At 49.0% G+C, this 19,454-nt stretch overlaps 1 protein-coding gene across 6 annotated transcripts in view; it reads left to right on the forward strand.

Moving 5' to 3' along the window:
• The window catches only part of GFRA1 (GDNF family receptor alpha 1), a 201,724-nt gene extending 183,235 nt beyond the window's left edge, over positions 1-18,489 (forward strand). For all 6 annotated transcript variants that reach the window (XM_084772570.1, XM_084772571.1, XM_084772568.1 and 3 more), the window contains 2 exons: positions 17,187-17,240; positions 18,209-18,489. In XM_084772570.1, the coding sequence (XP_084628696.1) occupies positions 17,187-17,240; positions 18,209-18,355 (201 nt within the window). In that variant the 3' untranslated portion in view covers positions 18,356-18,489. The remainder of the gene's footprint in view (positions 1-17,186; positions 17,241-18,208) is intronic.
• The last annotated feature ends 965 nt before the right edge of the window (positions 18,490-19,454 follow it).

The raw sequence follows: 19,454 nt of genomic DNA on the forward strand, positions 1-19,454 counted from the left end.
CCCATGTCAGGAGTAATCGGCAGTCACATTAGTAACAAGCACGATGCAAGCTGTGCTGTTGTTGGCCTATCTCTCTGACTTGTACGGAATGGTCACACGAGAAACAAAGAAATCTGAATAATTCTACCAGTTACTTTATCATTTGTGTGCTTGAGTGGCCTGGCCGCTGCAAACACGTGCAGCCTTTGAACCAAAAGAGCGTATTTGCCGCTTATTTAAAAGTAAACACCTCCGGGGCTTGTCAGTGGAGAGTCTTCCTCGTGGAATCACTGTGCACTGCTTAGCTCCAGCACCCCAGTGAGGACCCTTGATACAGCATCTGCTCACGTCGAGGATCCAGGTCTAGTTAAAGCAGTGCCGCATTGAGCATCGGGATGGGGGGTGGGGCGCGGCTCCCAGGATTAGTAAAAGCTGGGAAAAAGGGTCTCTCACACTGTACAACAGGGTGACCTTAAATTTGTGTCACTCTGCCTACCTCAGCCATCCAAGTGCTGGGATTTTTAGATACGAGTAACCATACCTTAATCAAATTCGGTTTGTGTGCTGTCTTGTATGCATGCCTGTTGTGAGGGTGCGAGTACACATGTGTAAGTGTGCGTGTGTGGGTGGGGGGTCATGTGCCACTCCTCAGGAAGCCATCACCCTTATCTGAAACAGTACGTCTCTTCAGCTGGAATTTCCAGATTAAGTGTGGCTGGTGGGTCAGTGAGCCACAGGAGAGACTTGCCTGTTTTCTGCTTCCCTAGTGCTGGAATTACAAGTGGGCGGTTGCTTCTTTGTGTGTCAGGGTTCGTGTGGCAGGTGTTTTACCCACCGGGAAACAAGGTTCTGTTTTGTTTTAATTTCATCCTAGGGTTGATTGAGTAGATGTCAACGGGCTGACTGTGCCGGAGGCTGGTCACTGCAGCCTTCGGCCTGGGCTCTGGGCCTGGGCTCATGATACAGCAGGTCAGAGAGCACAGCCTTGTTCCAGATCTAGCAGGGTAGCCATAGGCAGTCGGCAACAGTGCAGGCAACCAATTTAACTTTCTATGGGCCAAATAAAACTAGGTGTGAGACATGGAAAGCCATCTAGTGTTCAGCCAGGATTTGGGTCCCCTTCCCGTACCCTTGAAACCAGCATTCTGGGGGAAGGGGGATCAGCAGTGTAGGGGTCTGGGTTGTGAAAGATGTGGTCCCTGCCCAAATCAGCAGTACAAAGTCAGCTCCCCTGCTGCCCCTGTGCCCTGAAATAGGTCTACCCACCAGGGGTCTCTCCAGTCCTAAGTGGCTCTCAGCAGGTATACTCAGCTCCCTCTTTGCGCCCAAGAAGAGTGAGGTGCACAGAGCGGCTGTGAGGATCTGAATTCAGTCCACACCTCCCGGTCTCCCTGCACAGCCTGGACTCCCTTCCAGTCCGGCTTTCACTGTAGGCTGAACTTTGGTAGGAGGTCGCCTAGGGCCAGGTGAATTGGAGGCATGGTGGGAAGACGGTCAACTTACCTCTCCATATATTACGCTTGAGAATATTAAATATGACCTCTATTTAGAAGGCTTCCCCCTCCCTCCCTCCCTCCCTCCTCCACTTCAGTGTCTCATGCATTCCACACAAAGTCCATTTTACTCCAGATAGGGCCACGCCAGTCCAGAACTGATGTTGAACCTTCCCGGCAGGAAGGTGATTATCCAGAGCTGCTAACTACCCAGGGCTCTGCTGGTTGTGACCAAGCACAAATTTTTAAGTGTCGAGTTTTGAAAGGAAAGCTGCCAGTGGGTGTTCTGTAAATCATTTGTGCCGGCAGACTGACCCCATTATGTCAGCTAATCCTGGAAATACAGGAGGTAAATTTAAATCTTCGAGCATGAAACACTTAATCAATATTCTAAATGTTTTTCTTGCAATTTATGCTTGCAGAGCAATGGGGTGCTTTGGCGTCCCGTTAATCTTCCGTTGGTGAAGAGACAAGAGACACTTGTGAGAGAAGCCAGGGTGCTGGGGTTTTGCTGGTGAGAAGGCAACCCTAGGGCAGAGAGGAGGGCAGCTCCTCCCGCTCTGTCTGGAGCAGGGCATTCAGATCTCTGAGTTACTCCATTGCTTGCTTCACCCTGGGGTCAGCCCCAGGCACTTCTGTGCCTTCCTTCTAAGTATGCTAGGCAGCCTAGCAGTGACCCTGCAGGAAGGAGTCAGACCTGTGGAGTTAGTGAGGATGCTGGCTCCGTCTCCCTATTATTTTGTGTCATGAAGCATGTTCCTTAACCTCTCTGAATTTCTGCTGTCAGACACAATCCATGTTTTGAGATTTTTGTTTTTATAAAGGAACAAGGAAAGTGTGCACAAGGGCCAGCCAACCCTTCGGCACATGGAGAGTGGCTGCACTCCCATCATGGTGTGTGCAGTGCCTTAGGATGGCTTGGGGACGCTGAAGCTACAAAGGAGAATCTGTTCCAAAGATGCCAGAGGAGGCAACAGTGCAAAGTGAACGCTGAAGCTCTTAAGGTTGTGTTTTCTTACTTTGTTAGAAGGTTTTGAACTAAATGCCATCAGACAGTCTGGACTGAGGGATAGCATGTTCTTTGTATTTCAGGCCAAGAAAGGAATAGAAACCCAAAGCGGAAAGACCCAGGCCTTTCCTGAGAGATTAGAACGGCTCCAGATTCCATCTTGGTACCTAGATTATTTTCTCGGGAGCTCTGTCCTAATAGTCTGCTCACTGGAGCTACAGTGTGAGTCAGAACCGCTCCAGCATGGTTAGGAGAGTGGGTCTGTCTGCCAAGAGCCTCGCTATAACTCCTCACCAATGTTGACATGATTGTTAGCAGTAGATGCTCTTAGTTGTAGAAAAGATGGTATCCGGGAACCAGCCTTGTCTCTCAGACTCACAGACCAGGACTGTAGCTGTTCCCATACCTGTGTGCCCCTGGTCACAGTCTGGGATTAGGATTTATTAATGGATGGATTTAGAACCTCATTCATAAAACATCATCCACCACAAGCTCCTAATAGCACATGTGAAATCAAGGGTTCAGTGTAGTGGTGCCTGCTTGTGATCCCAGCTCTGGAAAAGCAGAAACAGATAGATCCCTGGGGCCTTCTGGTCAACCAGCCTAGTCTACTTGTTGAGTTCCGGACCAGTGAGGGACCTTGTCTCAAAAAGAAAGCATATGACAGCTTGAGGAACAGCACACAAGACTGTCCTCTACATGAACACGCACATGTGTGAATGTTCACCTTCACACACAAGTGCTGTCCACTCACACCCCTCCTAACACATGCACATGCGTGTGAACACAAGTATATTAAAATTAGAGTGGAGCCAAACTTGAATCCCTTCATCCTCCTATGGCTTGGGGTTGGTAAGACAGAGTCCGTACAGAGTGGCCAGGAGGTCAGTACTGCTACTCTCTCTGTTTTTCACACAAGAACAAAGAACAGCATTAAATCCACATCTCCTGTTGCCTTCAACGTGCCTGTCCCGTGTTACCTAGATCAGAGGACTTTAAACATTTGGCTTCCTGCTAACGTTATTCATCACTAAATCAGTTGTTGAACATCTGGCAGATTGAAGTGTCAGTACAGCTCATAAACTAGCATAAAGAAAAGTAACAATGGCGGTTCCGACGTCAACCGGTGTACCGCAGCACAGCTGAATCTCAACACTACAGCCGGAAGCTGTTGTCAGACCATAGACCCATCAAGGCTGGGCTCTCCTCCCGCATGTGGTCTGACCAGCAAGTCAGACAGATTCAGACATATGCAAGAAGGTTCTGGTCACCAGAATGACTCATGGGACGCAGCAAATCACTGTGCTTGACAGCTTTGTTATAAAGGGGTACAAGTCAGGGTAGCCAAATAAGGGTACACATGAGGTACCATCAGAGAAGATGTCAGTCAGAGATTCACGTGGGTGCCCCCCGCCCCCAGGCACTGAGCGCATCCCATTCTCTGGTCACATGAGTGTGCTCACCACTCAGGAAGCTCCATGTAGCCAAGTGGCTGATGTTTCTGTTGGAATTGCATTGAGTAGGCATAGGAACTGAGCCATTCACACACACACACACACACACACCATCACTGAACATAACTGTCAGCCCTCCTCAGATGTTCTCTTGGAGTCTGGTCAGTCTGAACTGCCTTGGCTCAAAGCTCTAACCCTAGAACCCACGGTTGGTTTGCCTGGTGACCAGCCTCCATCCCGAAGTAGCTCGGGGCCACACACTCAGATACAATCCATGGGGCTGATGAGTAAAGACAGGGCCAAGAATCCTCTCAGAAATAAGGAACAAGGCCAATCAATCAATTCCTTTCCTAGGCCAAAATACCATATCAGAGTGGGTTGTTTTAAGATGGGGGTTGCAGGCTTAGAGAAGTGCTGCCAAAGTTTTATAAGGAACTGGAGTTGAAAAGGAGGCTGGGCTCCCCTCAGTGTCTTCCAGTCTTGACAACCAGAGCAAGTTACTAGTGAGGTAGCCAAGACGGTAGAAATAGGACCCACTGTATTCTGTCTCTGTGCCTTGCTCAGAGCTTTGGCAACCTCTGACTTTAAGCGTGCAAGTCCCTATTGGCTATAAGTGGCTTCAGGGAGCTGTTAACACTAAGAAACCCTTGGCTGCTTTCAATCCAAACTTACTATAAATGAACTGCTTTCTGGGGCGCCAAGCATAGCTTTCAGTTCTGACTTCCAGGGGGTTTCTGGTCTTGGTGACCTGTGCAGCTTTGTACATATAGACAGTATAGAGGGGAGGAGATGAGACCATGTCACAGCTTAGAGTCCTGTACTCTGTAGGAGATCTGACATTTGCTGGCCACGAGCTGCATGTCACCAGGGCAATCTGAGGAATTCCATTCAAAATCACTTAGGGACCTCAAAGCTGGGATAGCCAGTTCTCCTGGGTGAAGCTTACTCAGTGTTGGTACTCTGGGTATTTTGGCCTGAATAATCATTATGAGGGATGTCCTGGGCATTGTCGGGTATTTAGTATCAGTCCAAAAAGCACCTTTGCCCCATTATGGCAGCCTAACGTTTCCCAAGACTTGCCAGAGAGCCCCTTGCAGGATAAAAGTAAACTTTGCCTAGACGCACTACCCACCGAGAAGACCACCTTGAAGCCCCCTTGCCCCGCCTTGCAGTTTCCTTCCCTGTGTGGTAAGGGTCCTTTCTTGCCTAACAAGAGTGAAACTGGGGACTGCGGCTGCGCGTCCTAGTCTGTTTGAGATGTTGTAACAAAGCTCCAGCAGTGGGGGTTTAAGCAGCAGGAATTGATTGTTCACGCTTCAGGCAGAGGCGGTTGAGTTCCCGGGGAAGGCGTTCTTCTGCGATGGCTTCCTTGCTGTGTCCTCGTGAGAAAGGCGTAAGTGCCACACTGGGGTCAGGCCCTGGGGACCTCATCAGTGTCCTTACCTAATTCCTTCCCCACTGTTGCTGTCGCCGAAGGCACCAGGGGTACAGCAGGGAACTGGAGAAGGGAAACCTCCAGCCCCTATCGCCACCAAAACCACACGTGGACATTGTGCTTTTCCCCAAACAGCATTTTGCCTCCAAGTTAACACTTGCCGCTGCCGCCACAGGCAAGGCTGGCCTTAGACTCGAGCTCTTAACTCTCAGGGACGTGCAGGGGTCCGTAGCCCTCTAGGACCTCACTGTCTCTTTATTCTAAGTGATGTGTGTGACGCTGCAGCACACTCTGAGTGCCCTCCAAGGGATGTCTCAAAGGAGACTTTGCACATAGGACACTGGGTAACAGGGCTGGTACCAAACCAAAGTATGACAGACTAGGGGACAAGAGTTTCAGAAGGATTGGCTGCGAGGATCCTAAAGCCTCCAGGCAGCTTTGAGTCTTAGTAAAGTTCTTGATTCCTGGTCACAGAAGGCCTTTTGTTTAAGACATCCTTGGGGATACACAGTATCAGTGGCATTGGGGTCTTGCAGTTCCCTTTGCTGTGACAAAACAGCTGATGAGAAGCAAGCTATGGAGGGAAGGCTTTGTTTTCAGGTGGACAGGAAGCAGTCCCCCATGGAGGGGGGAGCATGGCAGCAGGAACCCAAGGCCACTGGTCACACTGCATCCACAGCCAAGAACTGGACAGTGATGAGCGTTAGCGTTCAGCCCACTCTATACTAAGTCAGCCTTAGCCTGCAGAGTTGGTGCTACCCACAGTTAGGGGGGCTCTGCCCCCCTTAGTCAGCCTCATCTAGATGAATCCTCAGAGACATGCCCAGGATCTGATCGAGGGAGATGGTCCCTCGGGGACCCAGAGATCTGTCCCCTTTGTAAATCCGAGACACACTGGGTTTCCATCTTTGGGGGCTTTTTTGCCATTACTGTGTAATGCAGGGTGCGTTCCATGTCTCAGGGTTACGTTTGTCCTGTTCAAAAAAAAAACTATTGGGTATCCCCCACACTGCCTGCGCACAATGCTCCTGTGCCCAGAGTGAGGTTATTTCCCTGGTCTGGGAGCTGTGGCATATGCTGACTAACACATGGATGCAATGTCCTATTCCTTTACTCCCCAGAGGCCTCATGGCAGAGCTGTGGACCAGGTTACTGAGTGGTTCCAGTCCTTAGCTGGTGGGCTCAGGTCCTCGCAGCATGGAGGCTGCCGGGGAGGTTGGATTGGATCCTCCTCTTTGCACGTGCTAGAAGAGGAGCTCCCAGGAAGCTGAATCCCTGAATCAACCCATGTTGGCCCTGGGAAGAAAGAGGCTGCCATAAAAATGCTTTCTGGAATAACTGCTTATAGAGTGTTTTCAGAATCCTTGAACCAAGAGAGAGTTTGATTCAGAACTCAAACTGGGCAGCACTCCATTAAGGCTGCTGCACAAGCCAAGAGAGCCTAAATGCCAATTCACTTGTATGTACAGACCCGCATGGCTGAGGAAGCAGGCAGGCTGTAACCAACTCCCCTAATCAGGAACCGCCTCTTGGGGCCAGGCTTCCCAGTAGGGGCCTACACATACCCCCCACCTGCATATCAACTTGTGACTAACTTGTGCAGATGTCTCAGTAACCAAGCAATTGGAATACAAGGAAGAAGGAAGGAAGGAGGAAGAGGTGATGTTATGGGATGGTATTAAGGACAAAATTACTGTCATACCAATCCTTGCCTAAAATCCCAGGGGTCCTACCTACTAAGTGTCACCTGTGAGGCCTTTCCACTCTGGCGCTCTGATTCCTGGTTGGCCAGTGGTTGAAGGGACATTGAAAGCTGCACCTGCGTGGACGACATGCTGTCCCCGCCAGCCTGCAGATCAGGTGTTGGGCTGCCTCCAGGCAGCAGCTGTTATCAGATCGTGGGCTTGTAAAAACTTAATTCAGGTAACAATTTCCTTGTGATTGGCGTGTTTGCATTGTAGCAGGCTTAGGTTCAGCATATTGTTAGAATACATAATGCTGTAATTTAAGATTATTTTATCAGCAGTAAAGGGTTTTGTAATTCATTTAAAAAGTTGTAAATGGGCTCGAGCATCTTCAGTATAGTTAATAATACAGCATTTTATGGCTGGCTGTAAAATTTCAGATTACAGTTTTTGCAATTGTGCAATTCTATTTTATAGTTTAATAATTGTTCAAATGAAGGAGAATGTAAAGTTCCTTAAAGCCAATTTAATGACTTAGAAAAATAGCTTTTATCAAAATCTATTGCACACCTTTAATGAACCCAGATGTCCCCCTTTCAACAGAGACCTATTTTTCTCAACTAGACACCTTCCCAATTAAGCACACATAGTGAAGTAACTCTAGGTTACAGTTTTTTCCCCCCCTCTTTTATCCCTAATCTCCTGTAAATAGAATAAAACTATTTGATGAGTGAGCTCAGAGGGAAGAGAACCGGCCAGGCCAAAGAGCCTCAGCTGAACAGGCAATAAATTGCTTCTCTCTTTCAGAAGTATTTTCCTTTTCGCGGACATCTCCTTGGTCACAGAGTCTCAACTCCAGTTCCTAAGTCTAACGGAGACCCTTATTAACACTCGTGGGTAACTTGCTCTGTAAAGTGAGCAGCAAAAATGGGAGCCTTGCGTTATAATAATTTAATTATATGTTATCATTATGAGTCATAAAATGTTAGCATGCAGCATGGAGAAGAAGGCGCCATCTCATTCTGTCATTGAAACCGTAGTGTCTGTTACTGTATCTTTGAAATGTGCCATTGGACAACCAGCATCAACACAGCAAGTAACTCCAGGCCAGGTGCACAGACAGGGTCGTGTGGCACAGGCCATTTAGGGATGCAGTAGCAGGGCCCTGTTGGACTGACTGTGTATCGTAGAAACGGCACTTGTGGCAGGGCTCTTTCCTCTCTGGGCTACAGTCCAGGGACCGGAGGCACTAGTTCATTACTGCTTGGTTTTATAATGGCATTAGATGGCTGTGCTTCCTTATCCTGTGGCCGTAGGGTGAGTTCAGGCAACACTTCCATTCGTTTTTCTGAAGACTGAAATGTGCTTTAAAGTCTCCCGCATGTGGCTGTTTTGCCCATAGGTTAGCCTGTGCACCATGTGCTTGAAGCGCCTGTGGAGGTGTGACCTCCTGGTACTGGAGTTCACAGGTGGGTGTGAGCCTGCATATGGCTGTTAGGGGTCCAGTTTGGATCTGCTGGAATGTCCCTGAGCAAGCTCTCCTGTCCCTGAAATGCATCTTAAGCTAATTTCCCTCAAGCAACAAAACATGACAGCGAGTGTGCTGAGGGCTGGCAGAGGCTCGTGCAGACCAGAGGGGGATGGTCATTTTCCAGGTGATAGCGTGTTGGAGTTATCCTTGGGCAGATGGTGCTGAAGAGGGCTACAATGGCGTCAGAGAGCCCCGCAGACGGAGAGGAAGAGTCTCTTGACCCCCTGATCTTGGGATTTGTCATCTCTCCTATGGGCCTGGAGAGCCCCGCTGCCTGGACAGTTGGGGCGATTGCACAGATCAAACCCTTCCCACCCCAGGGAGGGGTTCGGTCACAGGGTTAGTGGCCCCTTGTTGACTGTGAGCCAGGAGGAGCCTGTGCGGATGGGAGCATCTGCTCCCTGTAGAAGTGGGCGTTGGGTTGAACCCCTTGTTTGTGTTCACCCATTCACTGCATCGTCTCCTTAGCAGGTTTAAAACCACCTATCTCAAAACCTGAGCTGAGCTCTGATGATTACCGCCTCTGCCCCCCGCCCCCCCCCCCCCCCATCGCTACATTCAGGAAAGGGCTGTTAGTCTACCTGGGCCTGTGGCCCAGAGGGCAGCATGGCCAAAGCCCATCAGAAGGACAGTAATTTAGCCTCGGACAATTGCTTAACCCAATTGCTGGGTAATAAACATGCTTAATAAAAAGGAACAGGATGTCTGCCGTATCTTGAATATAAATACGCTCTCTTGTTCTGGGTAACCTACGAGAATACCTCTGAGCACACTTAGATCTCATACTATAAATAAATCCAATTTCTTGAATTCCCTACTGACCTTTTTTCCATAGGACTTCTAACCAACCGTGCCTCCCTGAGTAATAGGCTCCACAGTGCTGGAACCATGGGACCCACTGTGGAGAAATCTGCTGTGAACCTCTGCTTCCCCCTCCCACTTCCTCTCTTATTTCACAGGCCCTAGAGGAGCCATATTATGGAGGATGATACCTAGTAGGGAAGCTAGGAAATTGGGCACTGACAGATGTTTAGGGAGTTTTCCCTCCCAAACGGCTGTCCTTCTGTCTGCCACTCAAATTCCAGGGGCGTCAGAGATGATGATGCGAGGCAGCTACGTCACCGTCCCTTAAGAGAGCGAAAGCTACTCGGTCCGTCCCTTTCAAGCCCCCTCCCGTCTGCGTTAGCTCTGTCCATGTTGCTGCGGGACCAGTCGTTGTTGTGCCTGTAGAAATTGCCCTCGTCTGACAGCAGAAAACTAAGATCTACTTCTAAGGTTGCACATAAGGATTATGGGAACTAAGGGACAGGGGTCTGATCTAGTGCTGTATTCGAGGGCGCTGAGGTCTGAGAAAGTGTGTTCAGATTTCTGTGTGGCCCCTCTGAGCCCCAATGTCTAACCTGTGCCAAGCGGGCCTACCCTCCTACAGCAGATAGTTGGTAAAAGGGAAGTAGACTCTCAGGAAGATTCTTAGCAGTAGGAACAATTACAGTCATCGGTTTTAGGCTACTTGGTTTTCCTGTGTTTTCTGGAATATTTTTCTCTGTTAAGTACACAATTTAAAAAAACAAAAATTTGATTTACTTTATTTATCAATCTCTCATTTATTTTGTAGCACTAAGCACATGCCGTCTTCCAAGTAGAGAGTGAACCAAAGTGCCTGCTTGGTCTTGAGACAGTAGATATTTTTAAAAATTTATTTATTTTATTTGCATTGGCATTTTGCCCACGGGTATGTCTGTGAGAGGGTGTCGGATCCTCTGAAACTGGAGTTAAAGACAGTTGTGAGCTGCCATGTGGGTGCTGGGAATTGAACTCGGGCCTCTGAAGGAGCAGCCAGTGCTTTTAACCGCTGGGCCATTTCTCAAGCCCAGTAGATATTTTTTAATTACTATTTTTTATATCAAACCCTAGTTACCGTCATAAGTCATAAGGCCATTATGGGTCTGCACTCAGCTAAACATAAATGCACCAGAGAGTGAGAGGCTTAATAAATACCGGCTGATGTGATGAGACTGCGCGTCCGGTGGGACAGGCTGCTGCACTCTTGATGGAGGATGGCTAGGAATCCTTGCCACTGCTCTTACAGATTTGCATTTCCAGCTGCAGATGTTTAGAAGTAGATGTTTTACTACAGGGCCGTCTCTCCTTGCTTTGTGCCGTGGTGTCTGAATGTTTGCAGCACAGAGCACCTCCCTCCCCGAGCAGACACCCCCAAACCAAAACGCCTTTCACACATTGTTTAGCATCGCTGTTAATTGGGCATCATTTTCTAAACTGCTGCTCATAATTGCTTCTTGTCTGAATATTTTACTAATCAAGCAAGCTAACGATGAATGGAAACACACAGTTCTGTGGTGTGTTTTGCAACCCGTGTTTGCCCCCCAACATGGGGAAAAGCAAAAACAGACATCTCGAGATGACTGTGTGGTATTGTAAAAGCTCAGCGGTGGCGTCCTGTTGCGCTCCAGGCCACAGATGTCCTGCCATTAGTGTTGAATTACAGCAGTGGCCTTTGAGCATCCTCTCATGTGTGGGAGACTGATGGCCAGGCCCAGGGGATGGCGTAGCTAACGGGGAGTGGTGACATGTCCTCCTGGATCTATGTCTGTTTTGTGTCTCCTTCATGGCATCCATTTTAAAATCTTAAGGGTGATCATGAACCACCAGCTCTTTCATATAATACTCATGGAAGCTAAATTAACCTCAGAGTTCGCCTTTTTCTATTATTCTATTTTAATAATAATAATAATAATAATAATAATAATAATAATAATAATAATAAATCCTATCTCAGTCCAAGACTGTCCAGAGACCAAAGAGAGCCCCACACAAGTCTTACTTCCTTTTAGTATGCCAAGATGCATGAAGCCTCATCTAAACACAGTCCTACTGAGTGAGGACCCTTTGCCTTCTAAGTGAGAGCCTTTGGCTGATGCGCAGGCAACAGGGACGTGTGTTCTGAGGCAAGAGGAGGTCAAGGTGAACATGCAGTCAGCAGTAGGAATTCTAAGCATGACCATAGTCAGCCCTTTCAGAGGTGGCTCCCGGTCCACCTCAGCTCTCTTCTCAGTCCCTTCCCTCTTCCTGATGGAACTCGGAGGAAGTGGGTCCCTTCCCTGCTGAGCACAGGCTCTAGGAGACAGATGGCCAGGTCCAGAGCCTCCAAGCAGGCCTTATGTGTTCACTTGCTTTGCAAAGCCGACGGTACTGCGAATTATTCAAGCTAGTGGCCGCAAGCAGTTGTTACCAAGTTAGTAGGGAGGGTGAGTTTCAAAGTAGACAGTGGAGAAAGGCTGGCCAATCACTTGTGACCAGATTGGCAATTAAAAAAACCTCTCCAGTTCTCCCAAAAGCCAGAAGCAAAAATCCACCCAAAAGCCGCAGAGTGTGGAAGGCTTGAGAACACACTACAGTAGCTCACAACAGCTTCGCTGGGATTCCCCCGTCGGTGGTGGCTTCTTCCTTCTGTTTCCTCTCTACCTGCAGAAGTTAGTTTGGGCAGATGCAGATCAGTTACACTGTACACTCGTTGCATAGCAGGTATGAGCTATAACTGAGCATCGTCAGGTGAATCTGTGATTCAGGTGCCATGCGAGAACTAGGCCCTGTGTGGCAAGTTACCTGCTCGGTTTCCCTTGGGATTAGGCATGCACCCGTATCCCTTGAACACCAAATACACATATTTAAACTGAGAAGCAAGTGGCTCCAAGTCCTGGCTTTCGCCTGTGGACTACTTCAGCCAGAGTCCCAATTTATGCCACAGAAGAGGCTCCTATGCTAATGAGCTGGTATTGACAATTGTGATAGATGCAGCCAGGAACTTAGTGAGAGCAAAGTTGATTGTGTTTTACAGCCTGTGTATTTCTCTGTTTATTGCTTGTATTCTGCCATTAAGCAAACAGGTTCCTAATGTAGCAAATCTCTCTAATCAGTAAAGTGAGAGAGAAAAGAGCCAGAGCACATTAATTATGACTCTGTGGCTGTAGCCAGGCCAGTCTGTTGCTATTGGATTGGGCAGCTTCTTCTGGTTTTATTTCCTGGAGTTAGAGCAGAGAGCGAGCGGCTTTTCTCCTGCATGGAGGAGAACAGAGAAATGTTCCATGCCCTGCTGGCTGACAGCTGCCTAAAAACCCGAGATTAAACTCTGGCTTCTCAACAGAAATGGAGTCCTGGGGCAGCAAAGGCCAGGCTCTGCGTGGATGCACTTTTAAGTCTCCAATTCCACAAACAGACCAGGCATGCTGCTCACAAACCTTAGCTGTCCCCAGAGTCCCGAGAGCCTGCTGTGGGCAGAAGCAGGTGGGGACTCCACTGCCAGCTGTAGATTACACGTGTGCCCGCGTGTCCTGCACTGGAGTGCTGTTGGCACAAAGGCTTGCTTTCCAAATGCTGATGCCTGAGGTAGAAGACAGAGAGGCTGCTCTGACTCCAGGTACCAGAGGTTAACGGCATCTAATGCATTTATTAACCCTCTGGTGCCAGGGACTGGTGAGGTCTGGCCTCCAATTATAGAGCCCTGGAAATTCTATTACGTGACATGCTTGGACTTCCTGATTATCACCAGGGATGATTTCCTAACAGCTGCTGGAGGGACAAAGCTTATGGAGACTGCAAAGGGCAAGTTTCTATGGCTTTCTAGAACGTAGGGGAGGCGTTCGAAGCATATGTTCGCCTTATTTTATGCTTGGAATGAAAACTGAGGTACTGTGTCTGGGTGGCAGCATTTCCCACAAAGCAGCCAGGAGTCTTGCCCCCCAAACCACAGGGCCAAGAATTAACTGATAGGAAACATGCTTTCATAAAACACATTAAACAGTTCACGTTTCAGCCTACTGTAATAGTTGTTCAAATTAACTGTTAGACTTCCCTTTTCTTCTTGTTTTTAAAGACATACTGTTCTTTAAAGCCAGTGGCCACTGGGTCCGTGTTCATGTAGGTGTGGGGTGCCTGGGCTCTGAGTCAGATGACTCTGTGTTCTGTCACTATCAGATATCAGAGGACCACAGAGACCCCCATATCCTGTGCCAGCATACCTTTATGGGACCCTTGGCTTTGCCAGTTGATACTTCGGGGACATCAGCTGTGGTTCCATTTTTGAGCTTGTTTTGCTGTCAGCAAAATGTCAGAAGGTGTGCGTGCGTGTGTGTGTGTGTGTGTGTGTGTGTGTGTGTGTGTGTGTGTGTGTGTGTGTTATATCTGTGTGTGTGCCTGTGTGCATGCTTGTGTGTAGTATGTATCTCTGTGTGTGTGTGTGAGAATGTATGTAATTCCCTTGATTCCATCTCAGTTTTTAGCAAGTAAAACAAGACTGTAGTGCCCTGTAATTTAATGTTTGAATTTATCAAAACTGACTAGCAAGACTGATTGTTTAATGATGTCTTTAAAAACATACAGTATGAAAATCTTCAAAACATAGAAATGACAGGTTCTTTGGGCTTACAAGTGGGTTTGTGACCCAGCTTTTCATAAGGAGACTCTAGGTCTGCAGTGGTATGTTTCTGATGCTCAGTGGTCACTGGGCGTCGTGCTGAACATAAGAGTAAGCATGTAACCAGCTGCGGAGCACATGTGTGAGGCCGGTTCTGCCCCTCTGCCTGCTGCCCACATGTAGCACGGTACACTAGATGACGCGCTTGGACTGTAGTTAGTTCCAGGCTAGGCCTGGACCCTGTGGCCTGCATCTCATCAGGTGAGGGGCTTAAAAACGTCTCATGTGTATGCAGTCCTTTGATTTCAGTGCTCAAGTGCCCAAGTGCCATCTGTCTTCACCTTCTGGCTAGTGCCACATACCTTACAGTGTCTCCTGCTAGGTTCCAGGAGAGCCTGCAAGACCACTGTGTTGACCCTCCGCTGGGGTTGTGGTGACATCCCCAGTACCAGATCTCCCCACAGGAGGCTAAGTGCTTTCTGGCAGCAGGATTTAGAGCCTGCCTTGGCCTGTGCGCAGCCAAGCCTCTCAGTGCTGCCACGGGAAGGCTGCCACGGGAACCCTCCGTTCTCACTTAGATGCAGCACCTTGTGCAGTTGTGCCCACCAGGATGGTCCTCCGGCTGTTAGGGGTGCACAGAATGCTGCTTTGGGGAACAGGGGTCACAGATGGCTCAGACTTAGGGCCCGTAAATAACGACCACAGACATTCTCTTGAGTGACACGGGAGCTGGCTATAATAATCATTTAAGCACAGGAACGGCTCCTAAGGCGGTCCCTGGTTCCATGGTGACAGGGATACAGTGACAGGAGCATAGAGTGTAAGTATACGGGATTTCTGAGCAGATCCAGGCCCACGGGGGCTAGTCAGGTGAGAGAGGCACCCAGCTACGCGTTCTGGGGAGCCACCGCGGCCCACTGCTTTGTTGTGACCAGGCTACAGACACAGCTTGAGGCCACACTGTCCAGAGGTCCTCCTGTTCCCCAAAGCCAGTCCGTGAGTGGCTTAGTCATAGAGGGTCCCTCAGTGGGGGTATTGTCTTTTGAATCTGTGTCCTAGTGAAGAAAAGGCAGAATAGGATGTTTCAGGGACATTTGGGTGTCTGGGCACAATTCCAAATCTGACAAGAAATAAAACGTGATGCTCTACACATTACTCTCCGTAGGTAGCGGAGCAGTGGATCGAGCTTGCTGTTATTATAGATTAGAAGTAGGCTTTTGAGTAAGTTCAATTCCGCTTCCAATTTCCCCTCTGATCTCCTTATACATAACATTTAGTGACCTTTGAGCGGCACAGGGATGCTTCACAGTGACTTGTTCTTAAAGCCTGCTTAAAGGTTTCTATTTCATATTCACTGCTGGCATATGCAAATGTAGGTAAAGATTATGATGCCTTCCCGGTGGCATTATGGTCAACAAATGGCTCTTTGGGTGAGCATGCTGTCCTTCCAGCCTCACGCATCTTTGGTGACTCACAGCGGCTCACAGCACACAGGCAGCCTGCTGGCGTCTGGCTCTCAGAGCTGGTTGCTCAGGTACCTCTTGACCCAAAGGTGATGACCTTTTACCAGGTTTGCCTTCTCTACAAACAAGCTCCCTTGGTGTCAGAGGGCTGCTGTTGTTCCTGCTGAGCGTGTGTATCACAGGAAGTGTTCCTTGTGTGGATTTAGGGCTGGTCAGAAACTGCACAAAGTCTGTGCTCCAGGAATGAGCACATTTTCATAAACCGCAGAGTCCTGGTTGCATCCTGGCTCTATAAGCACATCATCACTTAACTTCTCTGGGCTTAAATTGTCCGAGTTGTACTGAGTGGTTAGTTTTCAAGGCTGTTCATTTCAACTGCCAGAGTGATGGAAATACCTCTGCCTCCAAACTTCAAGCATAAGCTGGATGGTGGAGGAGTTGGTCTAGCTAAGAGGGAAAGAGCTTAAGGCCTTCACTGCTCAGCCCTCTAGCAGCTACCTCCGAGGCAGAGTTGGCATTTCTGTATTGGGGTTTGTCTTAGGTACCGGTCTATTGCTGTGAGGAGACAGGATCAGAACAACTTAGATAAAAAGAAGCATTTACTCCAGAGCTTGCTTATAGTTTCAGAAAGTTAGCCCAGGTCATTGTGGCAGGAAGCACGCAGGGGTGGGGTGGGGTCGGGGTAGGGGTAGGGGCATGCAGGCAGGGGTGGTGCTGCAGCAGCTGTTGGCAGCCTCAAGCTGATCCACAGTCTCAGGCGGGTGGGAGGTGGAGGTTGGTGGTGGATGGGAGAGAGATGGGGGCTTGGAAACTTCAACCCCTCCTCCACTGGCACACCTCCTCCAACAAGGCCACACCTCCTCCAACAAGGCCACACCTCCTAATCCTTGCTGAACAGTTCACCAACTGAGAAGCAAACATTCAAAGAGATTAGGCTGTGGGGGCCACTCTCGTTCAAACCAGCACAGGGTCTGTAGTGCCGTGTCTCTCCTGGTGAGCATCTGTATGAAAGACTCCCCACCCACAGAACCGCCTGCCAGAAAATGGGGAGTGGGGGGGGGGATCCCTGTGAGCCCAGAATCCATTCAGCTCCTCCCCCTTGCCCAGCATTAGCAATGTGAAGAGCTCCTTGATGTTTGTTGACAGCGGCAACGAGTTGGCAAATAAGCGAAGAAAAAGGTTTCCAGGAGTCTCTCTTACTGCTATGTGGTCATGTCTGTTGTGGCATTTTTAAACTAAAATGTACATTCCCCAGATTACTACCCAGGAAGATAAATGAGTCACCATTTCCTGGCTCTTTCTTCATTGTCTCCGTCCAGCCTGTGCCTTCTCTGACACAGCTACCAGTGACAGGCAGCAACTGAGCTCTGGGATAGGGCAGCCCTGAACAGAGATACGCAGGGCCAGACATTGGAGTTTGAAGACCTGGGAAGGAAGAATGCCAAATATCTCATTAATTTCTTATATCGATTTCATGTTGAAACGATAATACAGTTGGTTAAATAAAATATATAATTAAAATTAACCTTACCTGCGATCTCTTTATTAGGCAACCACTTGAACGTTGTAAATTACAGATGGGGCTCATAGTGGTGCTTCCCGTATTTACCATCCGGCCATGCCCTAGACTGTTGATTAATGGATCATAATTAATTACTCATCCCTGTTATGTCTGAGAGCATTTTTTCCCCTTTGTCTCTCTCCAGGCACAGAAGCTGAAATCCAATGTGTCGGGCGGTACACACCTCTGTCTTTCTGATGTAAGTGGCATTTCCTTTTGGTTTCTTTACCCGGGTATGTAATATATAACATTATAATATCTGAAGACCAGTGAGGTCTTGGGCCCAGGAAGGGTGCAGAATTAAGATCCAGTACGAAGAAGTTAGAACTAAGTGGACGACGACGAGGAGTGAGAAAGCAGCCTCAGCTCTGAGTCCCCTGCTCTATGCTGAGAGACTCTGAAATCAGAGGCTGGGAGTCATTCTGCCTCCTGACAGAGGACCCTGACCTGCTGCTCCTCTGACCTCACAACCACCCATAGTGAGATGGAGCTAGTCTCAGACCCTCCGCATCTGACAAAGAGGAGATAACTGGGTGTGTTGTGGGCGAGCTTCCTCTGTCATGAGGGGATGCGCCGTGCGACGGAGGCCCTGGCCATGGGGAAGGATAGCTGTGTCGGCCAGAGAGCTCACACCCTAAGGAGTCGGACAGTACCTTGGCCCTGTGGGAATCCTCATCTACGAAACTCTTGCAAGTTTGGCTAGGCATTCAGGGAAAGGCTCTGGCTCCTATCTGTCCCTGAAGTTCACTGTGAGCCTGCTGTCTCCCCTGAGCTACACATCTCTGGCTGGTTCTTCTTGCCTTCCTTGCCTGGTGGGCGGAGTCAGAAGGAAGCCAGGAGGTCTATTGGATGTTCTAGAAAAAGATACAAAGGCAGTGATCCCCAGCCTCAAACACTTCCCCCCAAAAAGGATGCATGAAGGAGCAAGCAGCAAGTCCATGGCCAGCAGTTGACCTAAAGGATGCACATCTCACTCAACTTCGTGGTCCCATCTTGTAAAAGTATAAGTTAGCCAGTTTAATGTCAGCGGTTAAATCTCAGGTCAGCTTCCTGTGAGGGAGCCAGCCATTAGGGCGAGGGGGAGGTAGAGTAGAGAGCGTAGGTAAAGTGTGACGTGACGGAGTGGGTATGTCCTGCGGGTGGTAATGAAAGCATTCTATCTTACAGCATGATTACGAGAAGGATGGTCTCTCCAGCCACATAGCCACAAAGTCGATGGCTGCTCCTCCCAGCTGCGCTCTGAGCTCGCTGCCCATGCTGGTGGTTACCCTTCTGGCCACACTGCTATCTGTATTGTTGGCAGAAACATCGTAGCTGCATTCAGAAAACAATATGAAAAGACAAAAGAGAAAGAAAGAAAAAAAAAAACCCAAGTAATCTGTTTCCTGTCCTCTTGTATATCTGAAAATCCAGTTTTAAAAGCTCGGTTGAGAAACACTTTCATCCAACTGGGACTCCTTTGTTGTTGTTAAGAAAGCTTGTCATGATCCTTCGGGGCTTTCTGCGGAAGAACTGCTACAGGGCTAACGGAACTCAGAAGGCTCTGGGGTGTGGTGGGGCTTCAGGGGGGACCGTGCGTGAGGCAGGCCGAGGCTATGTCTTTGATGGTGGTGGAGACAGTGATGCCCTTGGCAGCTTAGCCACTGTTCTCCCTCCTGGCGAGAGCAGGCGATGCTGTCGATAAAGGCTCTCTCATATCTTACTTTAATGACTTTGAAATTGTAATGACGTGACTGCAGCTTAGTACGGATGACAGCTGAAGGTTGGCCTGAGGAGTGGACTTTGTGGACTCTGTCTTGTACTGATGTTCACCTTCCAATGTACGTTCTCCATGGAGTGTTTGTGTATTACAGATAGCTCTGTGCTCCCCAACAATACAAAAGTTCCCTGGTCTCATCCAAACAGAGAACCTGCCATTTAGTCCAGTAGAGGAGAGCGGGCGTGGTCCTCACACAACACCTGATTGTCCACTGGCGGTCTGCCTTTGCCTGAATGAGAAGCCCTTAAACTAACAAGAGCCGAATATAGCTGGGACAGAGCTCTTAGTGCTTTTTACACTCATCAGGGCCACATGTAGACAAGGCATTTTGAAAGTAATGACGCTGCCCTCATTTTTACTAGTTTCCCTCTCCTGAGGAGCAGGGGCTCTGACATCAGCTTCATGGATAACGGCTCTCAGAAGCAGGTCCCAGGGAGCCCCGTGCATTAGCAGAAAGCCGCACCCCAGATCTGTGGCCAGGCAGGAGGCCAGCCCACGTCTCGCATCTGCCTTGAGAAACAAGGCTACATCTGTGTGCACAACAGGTCGCGCCCTGTGAAGGGTGGCGTCACAGTCGGGTAGCACCACTTGGCCATCGACACGGCCCCAGTACCTTGATTTCTGTGTTGCCAGGCAGAGGCAGCTTTGACTGGG

This window comes from Acomys minous (assembly GCF_964271855.1).
Source record: "Acomys minous genome assembly, chromosome: 2".
NCBI lineage: Eukaryota > Metazoa > Chordata > Mammalia > Rodentia > Muridae > Acomys > Acomys minous.